The sequence below is a fragment of the Podarcis filfolensis genome, assembly GCF_964270895.1.
Source record: "Podarcis filfolensis genome assembly, chromosome: 6".
NCBI classification, from domain to species: domain Eukaryota; kingdom Metazoa; phylum Chordata; class Lepidosauria; order Squamata; family Lacertidae; genus Podarcis; species Podarcis filfolensis.
Genome location: NC_139609.1, coordinates 56,847,827 through 56,870,007, shown reverse-complemented (window position 1 = coordinate 56,870,007; position 22,181 = coordinate 56,847,827). Strand labels below are relative to the sequence as shown.

General features: G+C 40.6%; 2 protein-coding genes across 9 annotated transcripts in view; one reads left to right on the top strand and one right to left on the bottom strand.

Annotated features, from left to right (window-relative positions):
- USP49 (ubiquitin specific peptidase 49) overlaps positions 1-15,312 on the top strand; it is a 56,165-nt gene extending 40,853 nt beyond the window's left edge. For 4 of the 8 annotated variants that reach the window (XM_083618003.1, XM_083618002.1, XM_083618005.1 and 1 more), the window contains 4 exons: positions 904-1,108; positions 4,496-4,604; positions 6,209-6,414; positions 7,274-15,312. In XM_083618003.1, the coding sequence (XP_083474129.1) occupies positions 904-1,108; positions 4,496-4,604; positions 6,209-6,414; positions 7,274-7,464 (711 nt within the window). In that variant the 3' untranslated portion in view covers positions 7,465-15,312. The remainder of the gene's footprint in view (positions 1-903; positions 1,109-4,495; positions 4,605-6,208; positions 6,415-7,273) is intronic. The other 4 variants (XM_083618009.1, XM_083618006.1, XM_083618007.1 and 1 more) reach the window with 1 other exon arrangement.
- Positions 13,048-19,526, bottom strand: TOMM6 (translocase of outer mitochondrial membrane 6). The gene is made up of 3 exons (XM_083618102.1): positions 19,306-19,526; positions 18,190-18,294; positions 13,048-15,648 (listed from the first exon to the last, which is right to left on the bottom strand). The coding sequence occupies exons 1-2, from the start codon at positions 19,425-19,427 to the stop codon at positions 18,198-18,200; spliced, it is 219 nt and encodes a 72-aa protein (XP_083474228.1). The 5' UTR covers positions 19,428-19,526; the 3' UTR covers positions 13,048-15,648; positions 18,190-18,197.
- Between the last annotated feature and the right edge of the window lie 2,655 nt (positions 19,527-22,181).

Genomic DNA, 22,181 nt, shown 5'->3' with positions numbered 1-22,181 from the left:
TCTGAAGGGCCACAGGTTGGGCATGCCTGCTCTAAGTAGACATTATAGGTAGTTCTCATGTAACACCATGCTGTGGTGGCTTGACATTACATGAGTGAATCTTGGACATTCAAGATTCCTTTCCTCACAAGCTCTAACCCCACCCCACCCCACTTTCTGGTTCATCTCATTACATCCAGATTAACAAACTTTTCTTTCCTTACAACTGGAAGTCAGGGAGGAAATTAGTGCATATAATGCCATTGGCTTTAGGTATAAATTGGAGCTATGTTGCAGGATGCATCTTTTCACAGGTTTAGTCTAGCAAACTGGGTAAAATACATCATTTCTTCTTGGTGAAGCAATTAACAAAAACAAACCTATTACCCACTAAACAGCAATATTGGTATCATATAACATAAAATCCTCTTCAACATACCAATAAACTGAAGAACTATATTCAGCAACTCATTATAGCGATGAAGAAAATTAAATAGATATGGGCATTTATCAATAAATCAAGTTAGAGGAATTACTTAATGGAGTTGAATTTTTTTAATATATAAATTTTGAATGAAAAGTTTTAATTTGAGCAAATAATTCAGGCCTATTAAGAACTTCATTTTAACAGAACTGAAGTCATAGTAGCCATAGATTTCAGTAGGACTGAATTCATTCTTACACTAGAGAGTGGTACAAAGGCAGTATGATCAAACAATAGAAATTATTCTGAAGATGCCTCTCTGTCCGTATCTGGGAATTTCCAAGGACAACCCCTCTCTTACAGATTGTTACAGACTTACTTAGAGCACAGAATAAGCCATATTTTCTTGGCTGCTAAGCCTCACTCACTGGCCTCACAGTGTCTTATGAGACGGTATCTGTATAAATGTATGTCTTAATAAATAAACCTTTTCTTGCTAGGTCACCTGTATAACATGTAACTATAAATCTAATACTGTGGAACCTTTCTGGGATCTTTCCCTGGAATTTCCTGAACGGTATCACTCCATCAACAAAGGGATTGTGCCTGTTAATCAGACGGAGTGCATGCTGACTGAAATGTTGGCCAAATTCACAGAAACAGAAGCTTTGGAAGGAAGGATTTATGCATGTGACCAGTGCAACAGTAAGTGAAAGACGGTTGTGTTACTTACAGATTTAATTTTCCATTGTGCCTGGTGACACTATAACAGGTGCTTCCACAATTCTTTTTTTTTTTTAATAATTTTTATTAACTGGCCAATCACATCAAATTAAATCACATCACATAAATTCCAAATTACAAAGCCAAATTTTTAAATTTTGTTGGGGGAACCCATACTTCAAGATCCAAAGGGGGATTCAGATCATCTTCTTATTACTGCGTTAATGTCCAAATCAGTCCAAACAAAATTCATAATTCTATCCAGTCTTATCTTGGTGTTTCCACATCATATCTTGTTCATATAATTTCTATTTTTCCTTTACGATCTCTTCTGTTAGTCTCCTTAAGCCGATAAGCAAAATAATAATCCTGTGTGGATTTCCCGTTCCTCCACTAAGTCCAGATGGTTTCCATATATCTCCTTCGTAGATAACATCGCTCTTTCCATCATAAATTTGGCATTTGTCGCTCTTAAGTCCCACCGAGAAGTTGATCCACGATATGTAAACAACTTTATTTCTCTCTTTCTCCTCCCAGACCCAAGAGCTCCAACAATGCCTCCCAAAATGGCGACGGCATTTTTAACTGCGTCATTCCAAAACTCTTAGCTTTCCAGCTTCATCTTGAAACATTGCTTTGGTTCGAAAGTTTATCTCAACACAGCCTTAAATCCACAGCTTAAGTCCTTAGTTTCTGATTCATTAGGGGAGGGGATTCTTGTTAAATCACATAAGAAAAAGGAAGGCAGGTTTTCCCCCCCTCCCCCCTCAGTCATACCGTATCTTGACGTATCTTCTCATATTTTATTCTTGTCTTGTTATCAGAGATCTCTTCTGTCAGCAGTCTTTACTCCCCTTTTTCCTTGAAGCATGTGCAATTTATCTCGTCCAAATTGTTTCTTTTGAAGATGCTTGCAACTAGCGGCGCGAATCAGGGACGGCGTCCAGGAGTGCCGGAATCCCACAGGAGGGCTTTGTGCCTAGTGCCCCCACCCCCACAAATTCGGGGGTGGTATAGGGCACAGCAGGCAAGGGCCGTCCCCCCCACAATCCTGGGGGGGTTAAGGAGGCTAATTACCCCCATCATAGCCTCCAAATTATCTCGTGTGGGTCGGAGAGATGTTATTGTCAGCCATCTTCCGATGCGCCACCTAGTGGCCCCCTCACAATTCTTGACCTTCCATTCAACAGTTCCGAATACTGTAAAAAGTTGTTAATAATAAATAATGCTTTATAGTGCCATCAGCAATATTGATGTTGAACATCACAGAATGTAAAAGGGCTTAACTGCACTTAGAACTATACTGAAATGTTACTGAAAGTAATGGGAAGAAGTCCTATATTATTATTATTATTATTTGCCAGATTGCTAAAACAAAAAAGTTCTCCTAACCGAATAGGATAGAGACACGGGAATAGGAAGAACCTGTTCTTTTTAGGGTCTTTTATGTTCTGAAAAACAGAAAGGAAAGCTCATTGAGGAAAAGCAGTAATGTGTCCAGAAGAATAACAACTACAGTGATTCCATTATCCAGTGCTAATGTTATGCATGTTTATGGTGAAAATGCAGGCAGGCTGGAACTGTGTTGTTTGCTTTTTAAAAGAAACTGATAACAATAAAGCAGGGTTCAACAATTGAAATTAATTATAGAAATTAGGTAAGTTTGCATACCCAATTGATCTGATGAACTTACAGAGCCATTCCATTCTTTCTGTATTGGAGAGAACTGTTCCCTCCCACCCTTCTTGGTGACAGCTTCTGGCACAGGTGACAGGCTTCTGTCTGGTTTAAGGAAGTATCAATTTCAGATTAAAAGTTGCTTGGATTGGTTTTGGCAGAAATTGGGTTGGTTTTTTGTTTTGTTTCAGGATGCTGTTAAAAACGGGAATAGAATTTGACAGACTTAGGTAAAGAGTTCTTCACTACAGGAAACGCCATACTTCACTGTTGTAGCCTTCCTCAAGCATTTATCTACACACATTTTCATGTGTTCTTTTTTGTGTATTCGTGAAGACAAAGACTGGCCTGTTTTTAACATTGACACGGAGGATTTCTTGCATTTGAAGCTTTGCTTTGAATTTGTCAGTACAATAGTACCTTGGAAACACATTAATACACCCATGCTTGCATATTATCTTCAATTTTATTTGTGGATTGCTGTCCTAGGATTGGGGTACATAACTATAATTTTTTGCCAAGCACACCAAATTCAAGATATGTTATCATTCCTCCTTTGTTTCCTTTTTGATAATTATTCAAAGTTGCCATGACGTCTCAAAAATAGTGTGCATTGAGGTTGCAGAGATAAAACCTTGGGATACTATTTGAGATAATTAATAAGGGAACTATGACTTTTAGAATAGGATATAAATCATAAATAATCAAGGAGAAACTATAGATGTCAGCCATAATGTATGGCTGGAAATTTGTTTTTATTCAGACTTCCTATATCAAAATAGGTTCAGGTGAGTATTTGTCATTTATTTTTAAATAGGTTTTCTAGGGATTGGTATTACAGTAGAGTGGGCAGCTGTGGAAAAGACTTTGGTGACATATGTTTATTCTTGAGATATAAACAAAGAGTCTTCTGGCATCTTAAAAGACTTAAGTGTAGGTTTAGAAGTAATACTTCCAGTCCTCCAAACCATTGTTTCTATGATTAGTCATGCGTTTGCACACACTCCTCCTCTTACACACTCATCTGAATGAGTAATTTCCTGCTTTAATCAAACCATGGTTTGCTGTTTGCATCTGAAACGACAATGTGCAAAGTGTATTTACATAGTTGTGTTTTTAGAAGCTTTGAATTACTCTGAAATGTTAAAGCGTAGAAATTACTAACCGTTAACCTACTAATCTTCTCAGAAATTGTTCTGGTGCTATGTGATGTGTGTGTATGTTTTAGTAGAGTTTACTTTAAAAAACTAGTTTGAGAAAATGTCTTCATCATTCCTAACCTGGTGGCTCCATCAGTCTCTCTCCTCTGCAGACGTTGTCATTAAGCAAGGGAATTTATCCTATAGAACTTCATGGGACTTGGATCTAAGTAAAAGTGCTTACCATTGTGCTGAAAATAATTTTCATATAAGCAGCATGAAACCATAAGCAGATGATTGAAAAATGACTTGCAAGAGGAAATAAAGCATGTTTCAAATTTCCAGCAAATTCATGTGGTTCAAACTTCACATACTGATAGAGTTGCTGAGAGAGACCTGAGAAGTTCCCATAGCATTCACACTTTGCAGCTTTATTGTTAGTTTCCGGCTGCTGAAAGTGGAAAGGTAGAAGACTTGCTGTTGGTAATTTTTTTCTTTCAAAGTCAGGAAGCTGTAACTTGCCCTCTTTTGTCCTTTCTTAATTGTTACGTAGGCAAACGGCGGAAATCTTCTCCCAAACCTCTTATTCTAAGTGAAGCTAAAAAGCAGTTAATGATCTACAGACTACCTCAGGTCCTCCGGCTGCACCTTAAACGATTCAGGTGAATTGGAGGTGGGCGGGGGAATAAAGGATCGCCTTTGTATCTGAAGCAATGGTGTGGATATAATTTTTATATTATTACTGGATGTTTTATTAAATGGAACCCTTACATACCTTTTACTTTTGAAGAGAAATGCAAGAATGTTTCATGTCCCTTTTTGATTCTCTGTCAGAACAGAGCACAGATGAAGCACCCATTTGTAAAAAAGATCCGATGCACACAGTAAGAGGCTCCTTGTTTGTTTTAGAACCGTTCTAGCACAATATTATCCACTGTATTGCAATGTGCATTTGTGCCTCTGAATTCACTTCCCTGCTTCTTTCCAAGCGCTATGCTTGAACTCCTGTTGATTGTTCTTCCGATATTGTAAATGGATTCAAGTTATTGCAAGTTGGAATTCTTCCAAGTACTGTAGTCATGAATCTGCAGGGCAGTGAAGAGATTTGTCTTTCAAAGTGGCATTAAAGGCTGCTGATGTCCTCCCGGAAGGGTAGATGTGGGAGGAATTGACTCAGCCTTTTGACTACCATAGGAGCACCAGTGGAGTAAGTTTGAATAGACAGATCTGTGGAAAGAAGTGACAACACAACTGCTGCAGTTCGTGGGTTTGCAGCCGCAATATGTTATAATGAAAGCATAATCAAAGAGGCTTGTGTGTTGTAACTGTAGAACTTCCTCTAACATATCCGATGCTGACATCTGTTAAACAGGTGAAATTGTAACCAAATGAGTAAGCTTATCCTTTCCACCTAAAAATGAGAATTCTGAATCCAATATTAGCTTGTTTTAAATGTCATCACTATTTACTGTTATTGGGTATCCCATAGCAGGTTGTGATTGTAAATAATTGTACAATTCTGCTGAAATTTATGTTAAAGAGGATCTCTATTTTGGCCACCTCCAGAGTTGAGATTTTTCACAAAGTGTGTTTTGTTCGTTGTATCCATTTTTTGCAGATATTTAAAACCTCAGAACAACATTCTTTAATTAGACTGAGCAGTATAACATGCCTGTCTTTTAGCAGGAAAACCCCTTTTGTAATATTTATGCCTAAGAATGGGAGTTCTTTTATTGGGCCAACTTACATCCACTAAATAGTATTGACTTACCCATCTTACATTTCTAAGAAAGCAAGAAGGCAGAAAATATTCTTCCCAACTTGGAGATGTATTTTTATTTCTAATTGGTAATGTAATTATTTTTAAGTTTACTAAAATGTAATTGCTAATGACCTAGGAAGCTACTTTTAATCACTACTAAGCCTGATGATAGTCCTTTACTAAATAATGGTTTATTGATCATCAGTTTCAGAAAATAATAAAAGTAGTTTGAAAATAAAAGCAGAACAGTTTTCAAAATGTATTGCATGGAATAATATTGTTGAAGAAATATGTTTTACAGAAGGATGTAGAAAGGCCTTATTTCATATTGTTAAACAGACTATATTAAGTGCAGTAAATTAGGACCATTCAGCTGAAATTTTTCATCAAGTACACTATCCAGAATATCATAATTCTTTGAAATCTTGTTATAGCTTTGCTACAGCTGTCAGCGCCCCTGCCATTTTTTTAAAGCCCTTTTGATTGCATGCCTTTGTATTGCAGGTGGTCTGGGCGTAATCACCGTGAGAAGATTGGGGTCCATGTCCTCTTTGACCAGGTATTAAACATGGAACCTTACTGCTGCAGGGACACTCTCTCTTCTCTTGACAAAGAGACCTTTGTCTATGACCTCTCGGCTGTGGTGATGCATCACGGGAAAGGGTTTGGCTCAGGACATTACACGGCATATTGCTACAACACAGAGGGAGGTGCGTGTGCCTTGTTATAGGGAGAAATTTTTTAACTGATTGCATTTTGTAGAATTACCACTTCTTAAAAATGTATTTTTTTCCTGCAATATTATAGCTGTTTCCACAGTATACAGCTAGTAGTATATCTGCTGGTAACACTAGGAATTAAACTGCTTTTCTTCTTGCTTGTAGTCATTCAGAATAGATTATATTGCTTGCTCTTGCTCTAAAAAAGAAAAGTCATATTCTGTTTTTCTTTTACTTAATATCCACATTGAATTAAACTATTTTGCTTGCTCAGTGAATTGCTATTTCTCTTGCTCCAAACTATAAGCAGACTTGTTCAGATGATAAATTCACACTGAATGGAGAACATCCACACTTCCTTATTGTCTTGCATCTCCCTTCAAAATGTTAATACAGCGTATTTCCCCAGCCATCTGGAGAAAAGCAGAATTACAATTATCTTTTCTTGAATTTTATCCAGGATAACACTATAAAATGGGGAAGCTTAGATAACATAGCAGTATATTTGGCTGAGACCCAGAAAGCCCCTTTTAGGAGCAGCCATATGTTTGGGATTGCTTATTGGAATTGTTGACTTGTATTCCTTGAACAGCAGCAGAACCATAGTATGTCAAAAACTGCTTTGGAAAGTCCCCTTGAGTTTCAAAAATGGCTTGCTTTTGAGCACATGGGGCTGCTGTTCAATACACATGTCCCTTTGGGCACATTATATTGTGGTTCTCTCTGTAGCTTCTGTAGAAGTGCTACAGAAGCTCAAGGGGTCATCTGTCTATGAACCAGTTCAAAAAAAAAAATTATTTGTCAGGATAAATCCCTGCCATTAATAAATTGTGTTTCCTCTCCTTTTTAGGGTTTTGGGTCCACTGCAATGACTCCAAACTGAATGTATGTAGTGTGGAGGAGGTATGCAAAACCCAGGCCTACATTCTTTTTTATACTCAAAGAACCGTGCAGGGCAAAGCAAGTATCTCAGAAACACAACTTCAAGCTCAGGTGCCGTCCAAACACAATGATAAAGATAGAAGACTAACACTCCCCTGAAAGGAAACATCAACTGGCTTATTTTTATTTTATTTTTTTAAAAGCCTTTTGGAGTTCACTCATCTTGGCGGGAACAAATACTGCTGCAGGAATTATTTGGATCCACAGTCTGGAAAAGTGGGCCTCCTACTATGTGCAACTGTTCTATGAGATTGTAGCAGAACATCTATTTTTTTTAAGGACAGATGTATTTGTAAAACCCTTCGTCCTCTAAACAAAACAAAGAGTAACAGCCTCCAATGTCTAGGACTATTTATCTTCTTTCAAAGAGAAATCATTATGGCATGGAAAAGTAGGTGCATTCAAATTTCTGTGTACAACCAGGATATAAAGCCATCAAACTGACCATAAATATAACAATTCCTCCAGAAAAAGAATGAATCAACACAGCTGACTTAATCCTTGATCTCTTGATGTGGTGAACTGCTGTTGTTGCACCTCTTGGTGTAAATAACGTAGCCAGTTATTATTATACAGTGTATAATATAGTCACCATCCATCTTTCTAACCCAGCGTAATTTGGGTAGATGGTGTTGTACTGTACTAAAACACATGCTAAGATCTTTTACACTAGGAAAATGTGTTCATCAACCCTTGTTTATTATTTTTGTAATGGGCATTTCATCTTTTGTCCCCTGAAGTAATTCCAGTTTCTTGGAATGAACAAAAGCTGAAATTATACAGAACGCTGAATATGTCACATATTTTGAGTATGTACTAAAAATTAGAGAAACTATTTTTCTTCCCCTCTATTTTCCGCATCTTCTAATAAGACAAAAACTTAGAGTGAATTTACAGTCTACATTTTCCTCTGTAATGATTGCAGTTGTTCTGGGTTGGCCTTGGCTTTTGGGGCTTTCCTTATGTATTGGCTATAACATGATGATCACCATATGAATTGGTCACACGACTCCACCCAGTTTCACAGTTGAGGATTAGATTTCCTGTACTAATTACTCGTTTTCTTTTTCTTCTGCTGCTATTGGAACATATCAACTCTTGCCCTAAGTGCATAGCAACTTTTCAGATGCAAAGAAGAACGGACAGGGAAGTAGCAGCCATCACACAGATAAAGCAAGAAGAGGCCCTAATAGTGTCCTGAATTTTGTCAACTTCCTCCCTTTCGTAGTGTTTTTTGGGGCAATAGGAAGGGTATCCATCCTCATTCTCTTCTCTAACCCCCAGAAAACTAGCTCCAAACTGTGAGTGTTTGTCGTCACAGTATGCTTAGTCACATGCACATGACCAACAAGATATAACAATTCATTAGTGTGCTATCCTATGTTGAGTTACCATTAAGAGCTCTTGCTACTGTTTCATCTCTGTAGAAAGGACATACTTGGAAAGCACAGGACTCTGGGTGGCTAAACAAACAACTTGTTGCTTTGGAACTTGGAAATATTGATACAATATCATAAAAACCCCACAATTGTGTATTAACAAAGATATAGATAACTTTTCTTGGGTTTGTAACTAGGCTTTCGGGGCTCTTTTTTGCCATCAGTTGTATCAAGAAATCATACCCCCAAATGCTCATTAGAAATAGGCCAGTTAAATTGTGACAGAAATCAGTGCAGCCTCATTGTAAATCAGGTGAAGTTTGACTCTGAAATGGATGGTGAGCTTCACAAAATTTGAGAAATCTAATCCTGCAATTGTAATGATCAAATATCAGTGTTTATCTGCTGCAGGGTTCCTCTGTTAGAGCAGAACACATGCATTTCAGTAAACAATTCTGGAGAAGAGCACAGGTCTTCTCAAAATTCCTGAAGATAGTCTTGCCACAGGAGCTTCTGCTCAGTGTAGGATTTAGCTTTCAATGTAATTTAGAAATTTCTGGGGGAAAAGGATCTCAAAAAGATGGACAGGTGTCTGGTGTGCACAAGTTTTTCTCAAGTGCTTTCTTGCTTTCTGTAACTACTGTGAATCCATCTTTCAAAGTCCATTGATAGCCTCCTGATATTAGTAAATGGCAAGTTTACTAAAATGACAAAAATCCAAGCGTTTACCCCTTCTTGCATTGGAAGTAGGGAGAAAGTAGCAGGGGTTTGTTACACACAGCCATGATTTGGGACTTTGCAGCACACACTGATTCCAGTAGACACTGGTCTGCTGTTTGGACTGGTAGTAAAAAGTTCAGGTGTACTGGATCAGCATGATTGATACTCCAGAAAGTTCTACCGGCAAGCATCCTTAGTAAGAAATTCAGTTAATGAAGCTCAGCTTGTACTCGTTGTCTTGAGAGCAGACACAACAGTGTTTTTAAATATAGAAAGCTGAATCCCTACAAATCATGATGCAGCACTGCAGTAGCAGATGGGGCTGCATTGCTATTCTGGCTTCCAAAGACTGCATTGCTGCCATTTACCACGGGGAGGCAGCAAAACAACAGGGCATGGCAACAGGGCTCCTGTGCACAGTGCTGAGCTCCCCACTGCCTTGCCACCCTCTCCCAGTACGTGGCAGCACTGCTGTATTTGGGAGCCAGGAAAGCAATGCAACCCCACCTGCAACACCCACTACTGAATGCAGCTCTGAAACCAGATTTCTCAGTAGTATGGCTGCCAACTGACCACAGCCTAACTGATCATTAGTAGCAACTTGATGTGCAGACAATAGATGTGGAGCTTTTCACAGCATGAAGATAAACACTATCACCTACTGTTGCCTCCACATCAAGCTGCTGTTAAAGGTATAGCTAGAGTTTGATGGCAGAGCTGGCAAGCCTACTGTTAATACTCATCTTTTGACTGGGTATTTCAAACATCTTTTAAGTTTTTGAGTAGGTGCAGCTGATGCCTAAATTAGATGCGTAGTGTAGTTGGGAGGGTCGTATGGGTACCATGAATGCTTTGTGTTTCCTAAGCAGATTTGGACAGTACTTGCCTCTCATGTGATTAATGGGGTGGCACGAGATGTGGAAATGAGTGCAATTGAAAATTACCTGGATAGGGAAAGAAGGAACTGTGCTTTTGAATTGTGCTTGCTGTTTCCAACACTGTGAGGTTTCTGTAATAATTAGCTTTTATTTGGAAGCGATAGCGTATAGCATTTTTTATGCTGTTTCTTTTATATCTGTCCACCGCTAGCAGTGCTCTTGCTATGCTGTACACTGTTTTAAAGTGTCCTGGTTGACAGAAAATGTGATAACAATTGGCATTCTTGATAGTTCCATATCTTACCATTACAAAGAAGCCTAACAGAATAACCAATCAGTTAACCTTCCCGTGTTAATTTTCCTAGCATTCAGCTCCTTTGTTGCATATGTGTTAAACCCTGAAAAACGTTTAGCACTGAAAGGTGCTTCGCTTCTCCCAAGAGCCACCGTGTACTTGTAGGATATGACCAAAAGCACATCCACATTTGCTAACCCATGGAAATCATTCAATTTACTTTAACATTTATGCTCCTAAACATGCCTGTTAGGAAGCAAGCCCATTTAACTCAGTGAGCAGTGAGACTTATTTCTGAGTAAACATGTTTAGGATCCGGCTATAAGAGTATACATACAGGAATAAGTTGGGTATAACAAGTGTTCCCGTTATCAACAGAGCAAAACTAGTTGTGTGTCTATAGCTAAAACTAGCTACAAAAAAAAAATTAAGAATAATGGAGCAATTCAGTACATCAAGTTTTGAAAATGAGTCTTTATTAGGCTAGCTAAGGGTTTTATTAGCTTGATGTAAGATTTCTGGGTCTTAGAAGTCTGTGGAAGTGCAAGCAGGCAGTGATCTGAACTAAAAGGCTTTGAAATAGGAACTAATGGTCTTCATCAAATTTGGGCCACTTGAATTACTGCCCACTTCCTCTCACTGAAGGCAGATTTAGACATTGCCCTTGACAAAAATGGCGTCCCCAGGCCAAATATTCCCCCTATCACTACATTTCGGCACACAACCTATGGGGGGACGGGGACATACAATGATGTCATGAGGATGGGTGTGCCCAAATGTTACTGAGGGGTATGGGAAAATACTCCACAAGGGATTGCTATTTTCAGTGACAGGTCCATATTAAGTATAACAATGGGTTCCCCCTTGTATCTCTGCAACCCCAAAATAAAGGCAGAGGAGGACAGAGGCCAATTTATTCACTTGTTCCTTCATATTTTAAATATAAAATTTCAACCAACTAACTTGTTCTTTAAATTTGTGCAGAAAGGGGGAAATATTAATGGAATCCTTTTATATCAGAAGTTTCCTACAGGCACTGGGGAAATAGTCCTAACTTTACAAAGCAAACAAGTTGATTTGAAGAGTATCCTAACAAACGACTCACTGTTATACTGCAAAGTTGAACTGTGCAGATGCTTATTTTTCTTTGCTTTTGAACTATAGAGGTGATATCCAGTGGCAAGTCATCCTTGGAGCAGTGGGTCTTCTCCAGGTATGACAAGCGTTAGATATTGCCCTAGGTGTGTGCGTGCACTTCAGGGAAACTATAACACGCCTATCAGTTAAACCTTACAAAAAAAATTGGTGTTAAATGTGTCCTATGGACTCAAAAGGAGAACTTTAAAAACATACATGTTGTCTCTTTCTGATTGTAAAGATCCATTTTACTAATATGCTTTGTGTGCCAGGTATGTGTGATAGGAGAAAATGAGTTTTGAATGTCAGCAAATTATCCCCAACACAAACTGCAGCCACATTTAAACAGTATTGCTGACTGAAAATTTGTATGAATGGGGTGAAAGTTGTGGGATTAGTTTTGCCTACCGATAAAGCTTTGTGAACAATTTTTTTAAGATAAAAAATTGGTGCCTTGTATCTAATTACATTTTGCATGGGACACAAGTTTAATTTTCTCCCCCTCCCAAATTTGTGTCTTTACAATACTTTAGTAGTATTGGCTTTTTTACATTTCATATCTGTATGTGAATGGGAAAAATGGTTCCTACCAGCAACTTGATGTATTTTACTGTATGTGTCTAAAGACTGTATTTCTAATAATGCAAATGATTTGCTCAAAAGTAGATCATAATTTTGGTTTTTGTGTTAAATCTTTGTCAGTAAAAAGTTTTTTCAAATTAGGATTATTCCTCTTGAAGCAAGTACGTCATAATTTTGGTGTGAAAGGTTAAGAATGCCTGGAGCAATCTGTTGACAAAGCAGTTTGGAAAAGGCTATGAAATTGCTGACTGGTGCCTTGCAAAGACATCCGTTCTCTTCTACCACGGTACTGCTTCTTTCCATTTCCAGTTCCTGGGAGGACAAACAGTCCTATCTTTATACAGATAGCATATGATACGTATGAGTGCTTGAAGCTAAACATCTATATGTAAAAGTGCTTAATAGAATCCAGTGAACATTGTTTCATGATATCATGCCTAGCATCTAGTTTAACTAGCAATATCCGTTATCCTTAAATACAGCACCTCAAGTAAGATAAAGGCATATGGTCACTGCTGCATTGTCAAGCACATCTTCAATCAGCCTAAGTCTGACAGACTACTTACAGTGCAGAATGCACTGGAACTATTTAGGTGTAAGCATAAGTGTGGCCTCCAAATTCAGTTCAGGTCATGTGGATGTCAGAAAAAGAGAAATGCTAAACATAGCAATGATGATACTATACATTGGATTGCAGAAAAATTATGGTTTCTTTTCATAGAAAATATTGGCCGTATACAAGTAGCATCAACTGAAATTAAAATCAAGCTAGGATTGCCATGTTTTAAGTGCACTGATATAGAGTGGAAGTAGCCTCACCTTCCCATTTCACACACACACACACACACACACACACACACACACACTCCTTGTATCCATCCTCCCACTGCCTATATAGTTAGGTGTCCTGTTCGCTACTGCACAAAACAGGTGTGAAAGCCTAAGCTTTCAATGTACAATTCTCATCTTTAGGGTTGCAACCAAGCACCTTTGTGTGTTTTTCAGCTTCTATTTTCTTTTGACTTCATTCAATCCAAAATAACTAATACTCCAAACAGTGTCAATGAAACAAGACTTAGGAAAAAATTAATGCTCAGAACTAAACACAGAGCTTGCAAGCTGTTCAATATTCAAGGAAAGCACCATCTTGTAATCAAACTTGCAAAACTTAACATGAAAAGGCTTTTAGATCCCATTGACAGTTTCTGATATCATAGATGTGTGATGTAATGTATGGTGTATCATGTCCACTGGGGGGAAGGGACTTGACAACCTTGGCAGCAGAGGGCATGTGAGCTGGAGATCAGCACTGTGCAGGCACACAGCACTGAGCTAGCAGCCTCCACCACCCACTGGTAAGGGCATCTGGTCCCATTCCCCATCAGTCAGTACTGTCAGCCTCTTATTTAACCACCAGTGGCAGAGATGGTCTTGACCAGAAGCATGTATAGGCCTCATGGTTGACTACAGCATATTTGGCAAATAAATTTTATGTTACCGAATTGCATAATTTTAGGCGTTTTTGCTTGGTCCAGCTTTCAAAGGCAAAAGTAGATTACTATAACTAAATCTTGAATTAAAAGAAACTCTGCTATGCTTAAGTTCACTTATAACAAATGCAGTGCACAGTGGGCACTGGTTGCACCTCAAAATGTAAACCGAATCACATGTACACAGAAACAAGTTCCACTGAAGATGAGTGTGTAAGTCTAGCCAGAAAACGAGAACAAATTTCTGCCACTACTTTTAAAAATGGTCACCACAAAATGTTTTTAAAACAAGTGTTCTGAAAATTCTTGATTAGATTTCAGAATTTTAACATGCACAAAATCAGATCTCCTTACAGTAGTATAATCTCTACTTCACAAAAGTTCTTTACATAGGTACTTAAATTTGCCACAGCTCCCCAAAGCTATACACTTCTGATTACATTATTTTAGCAGTAATTTAAGGTATAGCAAAAAAAGTATACAGTTTTGTCTTAAATGCAGATCTATGGCTACTAGTAATTTGCAGGGGAACTTTAAGGCAATGCTGACTGCAGTTATACTTGTAGCTACTGATTGTTTGGTGTTGATCACTTAATGGTTAAGACTGCCTCAGCTCCAAAGGGGTTGGAGGTACGTAGTGATGGAGGACAGATCGATATATGAGCAACTGATTTTACCCACTCACTGCATAAATGTTACTGAAACACAACTACTCTTCTTTTACATTTTGTATTGAACTGGGTTTAATAGTTTATAAATAAAAAGGATCAAGAGGTGTGTTATAAACAGGTACAAAACTGTAAGTTGGATTTTTTGCTAAATATACTGAATAATATGTTCTTTCTACTCAAGAATATGTGTCATAGGACTTGGGCAGACGCCATCCCCACAGGGCCAATGATTTCATTCCCCCTTGGTGGCAACTGAAGTCTCATTAACTCCTTAGGATTCAACTACCTTTTATCTCCATATGGGAAGGAGGAATGGGTGGCTCTAATGAACAAACACAAATCTATTGTTAAAGGGAACTTTAAAGAGACACATTGTAATGATGATGACGTTCTTCTACAAGACCAACAGCGTTCCAGCCCATATGATTAAAAAAAATATTAACAAGTGGTTTCCCGTAACCTCAGAGGCATTATAGAGCAGTCCAAGACACCAAAATGCTATGCAACACCAAACAGTTCCTTTTCCACATACAATAGACCATCATAATTACAATACCACTCAACTCTTTATGCTGGCTGAAAATTGTTCATAAGTAAAGGGTCACCTTGGCCTTTTAAAAATGTATTTTCCCTTTGAATAGTTAACATGTCCTACTTAAAAACACAGGACTGGGGCTTGTTACTTCTTTAAGTGTGAAATATGAATCATGTTTTTATGATTTTTGTAAATCTTTACTCTTTTTACCTTGTTTTTGTAAGCTGAATTTTCCTATTAAAATGAAAAAGTCCAATGCATTGGCATGTCTTTATTTCACACTTCAGAATCTGTTAAACTCTTGGTACATAAGTTGATTCCATCTGCAAAAGAACTTATATTTTCTGGCAAATTAATTGGACTCAATAGTGCTCCCAAGCGAGTGAAGTGAACATGATAAAAAGAAATGTACAGGTAAATTGTTGCCTCGGTGTTTTCTCTAGTCCTTCACTCACGATGCTGATGCCTCCAATTGCTTCAATAGAAGCTGCATTGCAGATAACATCCCATGTTAATCAACTCAGTGATGAATCAATTCATTTGGTCACAAAGCAAGAGGGAAACTCAGACTTCACGCAGATCTACTTCATTCACATCTGTAAGGAAAATATGGCCGTCTAAGATGATAGGCTACTACACAAGTGAACAACGTACAGCTTTTCCAGTAAGTGGACAGGGCCCCATGAACTATTAATACCTTGTGCAACACAGCTGTCATTTCAAACTAGCTATGTGGCAGAAGGAACATAAAACAAATCTGAAGAGTGATACCAGTCTAAAGCATACTGAAAATAGGCCTATCAAATCAAGGGACTTAAGTTCATTTATTTCAGTAGGTCTATTCTCACTGTGATCATCATCCTCTGTGTCCAAAGGCAACATAAACACCCAAATTTGCTTTAACAATTCCATATCTAATCACAACGTGCTAAGTTTGAACTGGAACTGTATGGGTAAAAAAATGAAAACTCTGTGCACTTGGTCTTCCAAGAAATCACACCTTGCAAGGAAATTTGGCAGATACAGCTCACGTCCACTTATTTTAAGGAAAGATGCAACATAGTTTGATGTACATTGTAATAAAAAAGTTGATACAGAAGTTATCCAAATACTAACAATAATTTACAAACACAAAATCTTAGGAAGTATTTAATATATTCCCCCCCAGACAAACTCAGGCAGGTGAAACATAAAATAAAACAAAGCTTAGAGAAATATAAAAACAAAAAAAAAATTTCCTTCCAGTAGCACCTTAAAGACCAACTAAGTTAGTTCTTGGTATGAGCTTTTGTGTGCATGCACACTTCTTCAGACACTGTGTATCTGAAGAAGTGTGCATGCACACGAAAGCTCATACCAAGAACTAACTTAGTTGGTCTTTAAGGTGCTACTGGAAGGAAAAAAAAAATTTGTTTTGACTATGGCAGACCAACACGGCTACCTATCTGTAACTAGAGAAATATAAACCGTGTTTTCATAGCTCAACCTAAGGTGCAACAAGTTTTCAGAATAGTTTGGGAACTGTCAGTCTAATTTATGTAACAGAAATCTAAACATACTCAACAGTTTCAGCCATCCAGCTCTTGGCTACAAAATTATCTGATAGAAATTTCTTTCAATTTATTCTCCTTGCTTGAAAATGACTGACTATAAAGGTAACTAAAAATATCAGGCTTTGAATTGTTTAAAGCAAATTACACAGGGAACCCTATGTCATATTAACTCTATCGAAATACAAACATTTGTGGAAATGTCCATGAAGTTCGGAATGCTTAAAATAATAGCAATCACAAGTTTCAAGACTATGAAAGTTCTAGATCAGGCATAGGCAAACTCCAGCCGTTCAGATGTTTGGGACTACAATTCCCATCATCCCCGACCACTGGTCCTGTTAGCTAGGGATGATGGGAATTGTAGCCCCAAACATCTGGAGGGCCAGAGTTTGCCTATGCCTGTTCTAGATCTTTTCTGGGGGTAATATTACATTCTAGAGTGGGGGACCTCCACCCTGTGTGTTGGGCTTGGCCCACCAGTACATTTCGTGCATGCCCCACCCACATGCCCTACCCTTGATGACAACTGGGTAAGGGTGGCTTTCCCAAAGCCACTTTGTGAAGCTCCCAAAGGGCTTGACAAACTGCTGGTTGTCCAGAGCCTTTGAAGCAATGCACAAAGTGGGGACCCAATATGAAGAAGGAGAGCTCTCCCTACACATCAGCCAATGCAAAGGGAGAGCAATCCTGCTGAGTATGGGCCTGTCAGACAACTCCTTACGGGAAGCTCTTGGGTATGCCCAACCTCAACAGGAAGCAAGATCACTCCCTCCCCCATCAGGAGAGGAGCTGATTCTGCTGATCACTGAGCCTAAGGGAGCAATCAGGCACTCTGCAGCAGTTTCTGCCACCTTTTTAAATATCACCCCAGGGTGCTGCAAGTGTGCTCAGCTCTTGCTCTCGCACTCAGTCTCCACAATCCCATCCGAGTACAGGAGAGTAGGGACTGACTTAAAAGAGGAGAAAATCCCTGTAAAGAGCGCTCAGCCACCCCCACCCCCAATCATGCTCAGATGGGATCACAGGGAGTGCAAGTGATTTTGATGTGGGAGGGGCAACCAACCTGACAATCATGTGGCATGGCTTGCCTGTCCACCTGTCAAAGCTGGTCCATAGGGTGGAGCCAAAAAGGCTCCTCAACCCTGTTCTAGAACAGGAATGTGATTTTTGGATAAAGAAGCTTTTCATGACAGTTTCCTGTAGCTCTTCCATTTCTGATGTTTTTCAACTTTCAGTAGCAAGTTCTCACTCCAATTTTAGATTAGGACAGGCATAGGCAAACTCGGCCCTCCAGATGTTTTGGGACTACAACTCCCATGATCCCTAGCTAGCAGGACCAGTGGTCAGGGATGATGGGAATTGTACTCCCAAAACATCTGGAGGGTCGAGTTTGCCTATGCCTGGATTAGGAAAATATTTTTCTTTCATCCAGAATGAAAGGGTGACCCTCATGAGGCCTGAGTTTGCACAGAAAAGCAGGGTCCTATTTATTCAACCCTTCACTTAACTATTGATCTGATTGTGATGAGACAAATTAAGAGGATATATACAATCCGCACTATTTCCACAATCCTGGCTACTCACCGTTTCTGCTATGCAGGAGGCTGTGGTGCCATCAAATCGATGTCTGTTAAGTTTCTAGCTACCCAAACTCCCACTGCAAAGAGACCCAGGTTAACTATGAGGTTCCTGAAACAAATACAGAGTAGGGTTAAGAGTGTGAAAACTGGTAGCTAATATCAAAATTTATGCACAATTCTGCTGGATTTCTGGCCTAGAGACGCTAATACCAGATATGAATATATATGACATTCTTACTGCAATCATTTCACTGAACTCGGTGGGACTGACATCTGACAAAACATCAACAGAACTGCACTTTATATAGCAGCATGAAGGGCCAGCCATGTTACTAACAGAACGTTCTATTCAAAACTGCCTGCCTTAACCAAAGTGCAGTAGAAGTGCTTCCTCACTACACAAGTTTCTCTGGAGGTGAGGATGCATTTAGCTAGTGTAATCCAGAACTCAGGGTTGAGTTTTCCTATAAATTGCTTCAATTATGCTCAGAATGGATTCAAAACTCGCAGAGCCAGAGGACATAAAAAGTGCTGTCTGAGAAAAATTGCAAATGCAATTTCTGGAAAAATGAGGATAAGCAGAAGGGCAAGGGATCCTGGGAGTAGATTTAGTATGGGCAGAGAACCTAAAGAGAGGTTTTGGCTTTTTGTTTAATGCTCGTTTGTTCCTTAGTTCCTGTTTATTGGGGGAAGCCTTTTCAACACTGAAAATGCTGTGTTTTTTGAGGGTGCGAAGGGGGTGATGTTAGATGGGGGGGTGTATTCCACTTTATTTTGAAAAAAACAAAAAAAATGTTGTTTTAAAAAAATTAAAAACCCTGAAGAGACGAAGCTGTGAAACAGAAAACGAAATGTGTTGAGGCGAGTCGGAACCCTTCAGACACACCTAATCTGTTTTTTACTTGGCCAGCTACAGGACCCCTCACGAGGCCCTTTTAAAACCGTGAACGTCAAGCCGCGCATTAACTTTGGAGTGACCTGTACATCCGTACAGTACGCGAGGCCCCCCGTGCTTCACGGCAGGCCAAGCCAGACACCGCACAGCCCGGGGCGGCTCTCCCTCCTCGACCCACCGCCCTGGAAGGAGACTAAAGCTCCTTCGTATCAATACTCCTCCCACCTGCGAAAGTCACTGCGGTCTGTGGCGAAGCGGTAGGCGCCCCGGATCCAGCCCCGCAGCCCCTCGGGCGTCACCGCGCTGGAACTGCTTCCGCCGCCCGCTGCTTGCCCACCCGGCGCCATCGTCGCTGCTTCGGAACCTCCTCAGCGACGCACGAGGGCTCTTCTCCAGCCCAGGAACATCCAACCTCGGCTGGAGCTGACGTAATGCATCACTTCCTGCGCGACCGCTTGCGACTCTGACCATAGAGCCGTGATAGGACTGCGTCTCCTTTAAGCCCCGGCTAGGCGGGACGTCATAGCCAAGAATGATGGGAGTTGTAGTCCGGAAACGTCTCGAGAGGAACAGCTTTGGGAAAGCGGCTCAGTTGCAACCGAACTGCCGAGAGAAGCGCCGGACTCCGGAAACCGAGAAGACAAACTCACTGAATTATCAAATTAACGGGCAGCCCTGTGTCAGTTTGTCGTAGCAAAAGAAAGAAGTGGCTTGTGACGGCACCCATTATAAGGTCCCTTGGACTTCAGTCCACTTCCACGTTCTGATGAAGCGGAGCGTGTTCCAACGAAATCTCTTGGGAATCATAGAGTTGGGAACCCTAGGGTCATCTAGTCCAACCCCATGTAATGTAGGAATCTCAAGATTGCAGTACCAAATCCAATTTGAAACCATAGCAGGCACTGCTTAGCTTTGCAAATGTGCTAGCAGTTTTACTACCGCGCTAGGACTAGGAGAGCATTATAAAGTTGTTCACCTTTATTAGACAAACTAAGACAACCATGGCAGAAACCAAATTAGTGAGCATGGATAAGCAAGCAATCCCCTGCATTGAAATTCTGTTACAAGGTAGACACAGGGTTGGTATGGGTTTTGAGTCTCCCTAAACTTCCATTTGTGTACTAAATATTTTAGTGCAAGGGTCCAACGAGTTTTAGAAATGGGTTGCACCCCAGCCCCATATAATTATCCCAATCCCCCTGAGTGTATGGAAATGTAGGCAAGGCAAGGCCCATCATGGACGCGTGAAACAAAATGGTGTCCTTCAGCACCATGATGGACTCTCCTATTTGTCAAGGATGGTGGCCGATTCATGCCTTATATTCCTTTTTTAAAAAAATCTCAAAGCAATCTCATAATAAACACCTGGAGAGCTGTACGCATACACACACACATTGTGGAAACACATGAAGTCACACACATAACATGCGCTCCTGCTGGCATCCAGCTTTGCATCTGTGTCTGTCTGTGTCACATTACATCTTCCTGATGCTTAAAGCGACAGCAGGGACTAACCCAGAAAATGACTGTAATAGTGGACAACTGTCTGTTAAGTAGTTTCTGTTAGAATTCCTAATCCATGATTGCAGTCATGGGATTTTTGTCTATCACATGACGGTCTATGTTTTGACTCCAGTGTGAGAAGTGACGGAGACAGGATGTTTGTGTTACTGTGTTCTGTGAAGTGGGACTATTGTCCTTTGTCCTTTCACTTGTTTGCTGTCTGATGCTAGAGAGAGAGAGGGAGCCATGTTGCATTGCTCCGTGTGTGTTTATATGTAAATAAAGTGGATTAGCCAAAATGCTGAGTTGCTGGGGTCTGTTACGCAAACTGCGAACACTGTGTAGATCCCTAAGTGTGCTGGTGTCTGCTGGCATCGGTCACTGTGATGTTTGGGCAGAAGAAAGCTTTTGAAGCTCCCGAACGAACGACCAGGAAGGAGAGAACATGCCAGTGAGGCATGTGTTTCTGCCAGGGTCCAACTGGAGTGTAGGACGAGCTCCTGACAGTTTCATGGCCACAACTGCTTGGAGGAAGGAGGGAACAAAGTGTACCCTGTAAATTTATCCCATGTATTCACAGTCCTTCTAGGCAGCAGAGGGCAGGGACAGGGGCCTCAGGCTCCCCCTTCCCATCAGGAACAATTATCCACAGGGGGTATTTAAACCAGCCTTCGCCAGCCCAGGGCCCTCCAGATGTTTTCTACTACAGCAGCCCTCAGAGCACCGTCCATGCTGCCTGGGGCTGAAGGAGTAGCAGTGCAAAGCACCTGGAGGACCCAAGTTGGTGAAGGCTGTTTAAAGTATGTCACATAGCACAAGCTTCTGGTAGACACAGAAAGTCCTTGTTGCCTGTGACACACTTTTGTGCAGTGTGTTCTCACAGCGTCCCTGCTGAGCGCTGTATTGGAAGTGCTAAAGTGGACAGCGATGGTTTGTGACTCCAAGCAGAGAGCAAAGCTGTTTTGTAATTGTTTAAAAACTAAGTTTCCACACAAAAATCAAGACCTGCTAGTGTAGACTATGCTAGGGTTGCCATATTTCAAAAAGTAAAGACCAGGACACCTTGAAAGTTGTTGAAAGGTTCTAAAGAATTAGGAAGCTGGGCAATTAGAAGGTTAACACTGAGACTACGACAACTGTAATATGCTGCCTGGCGAAACATATTAGCCAAGCAGGCTTGGCTACAGGAAACAGGCGGTTTTGGGCTGCTGAATGGGGGCGGTGGGGAGAGCCGCGCTCCTCTGCCGGCAGCCTCGGCTTCCCCCTGCAGCCCCAGGGAGCTTTGGAGCAGCGGGAGAGATGTGCGCCCATGCCCCACGCTCCTGGGCTGCTGAATGGGGGTGGGGGTGCTGCTCTGCCAGCAGCCTGCCCTTCCCCTCAAGGTTTGGAGCAGTGGGCAGCCTGCCCCATGCTCCTGGGCTGCTGAATGGGGGTGGGGGTGCTGCTCTGCCAGCAGCCTGCCCTTCCCCTCAAGGTCTGGAGCAGTGGGCAGCCTGCCCCACGCTCCTGGGCTGCTGAATGGGGGTGGGGGTGCTGCTCTGCCAGCAGCCTGCCCTTCCCCTCAAGGTTTGGAGCAGCGGGCAGGCTGTTCGCTGAGA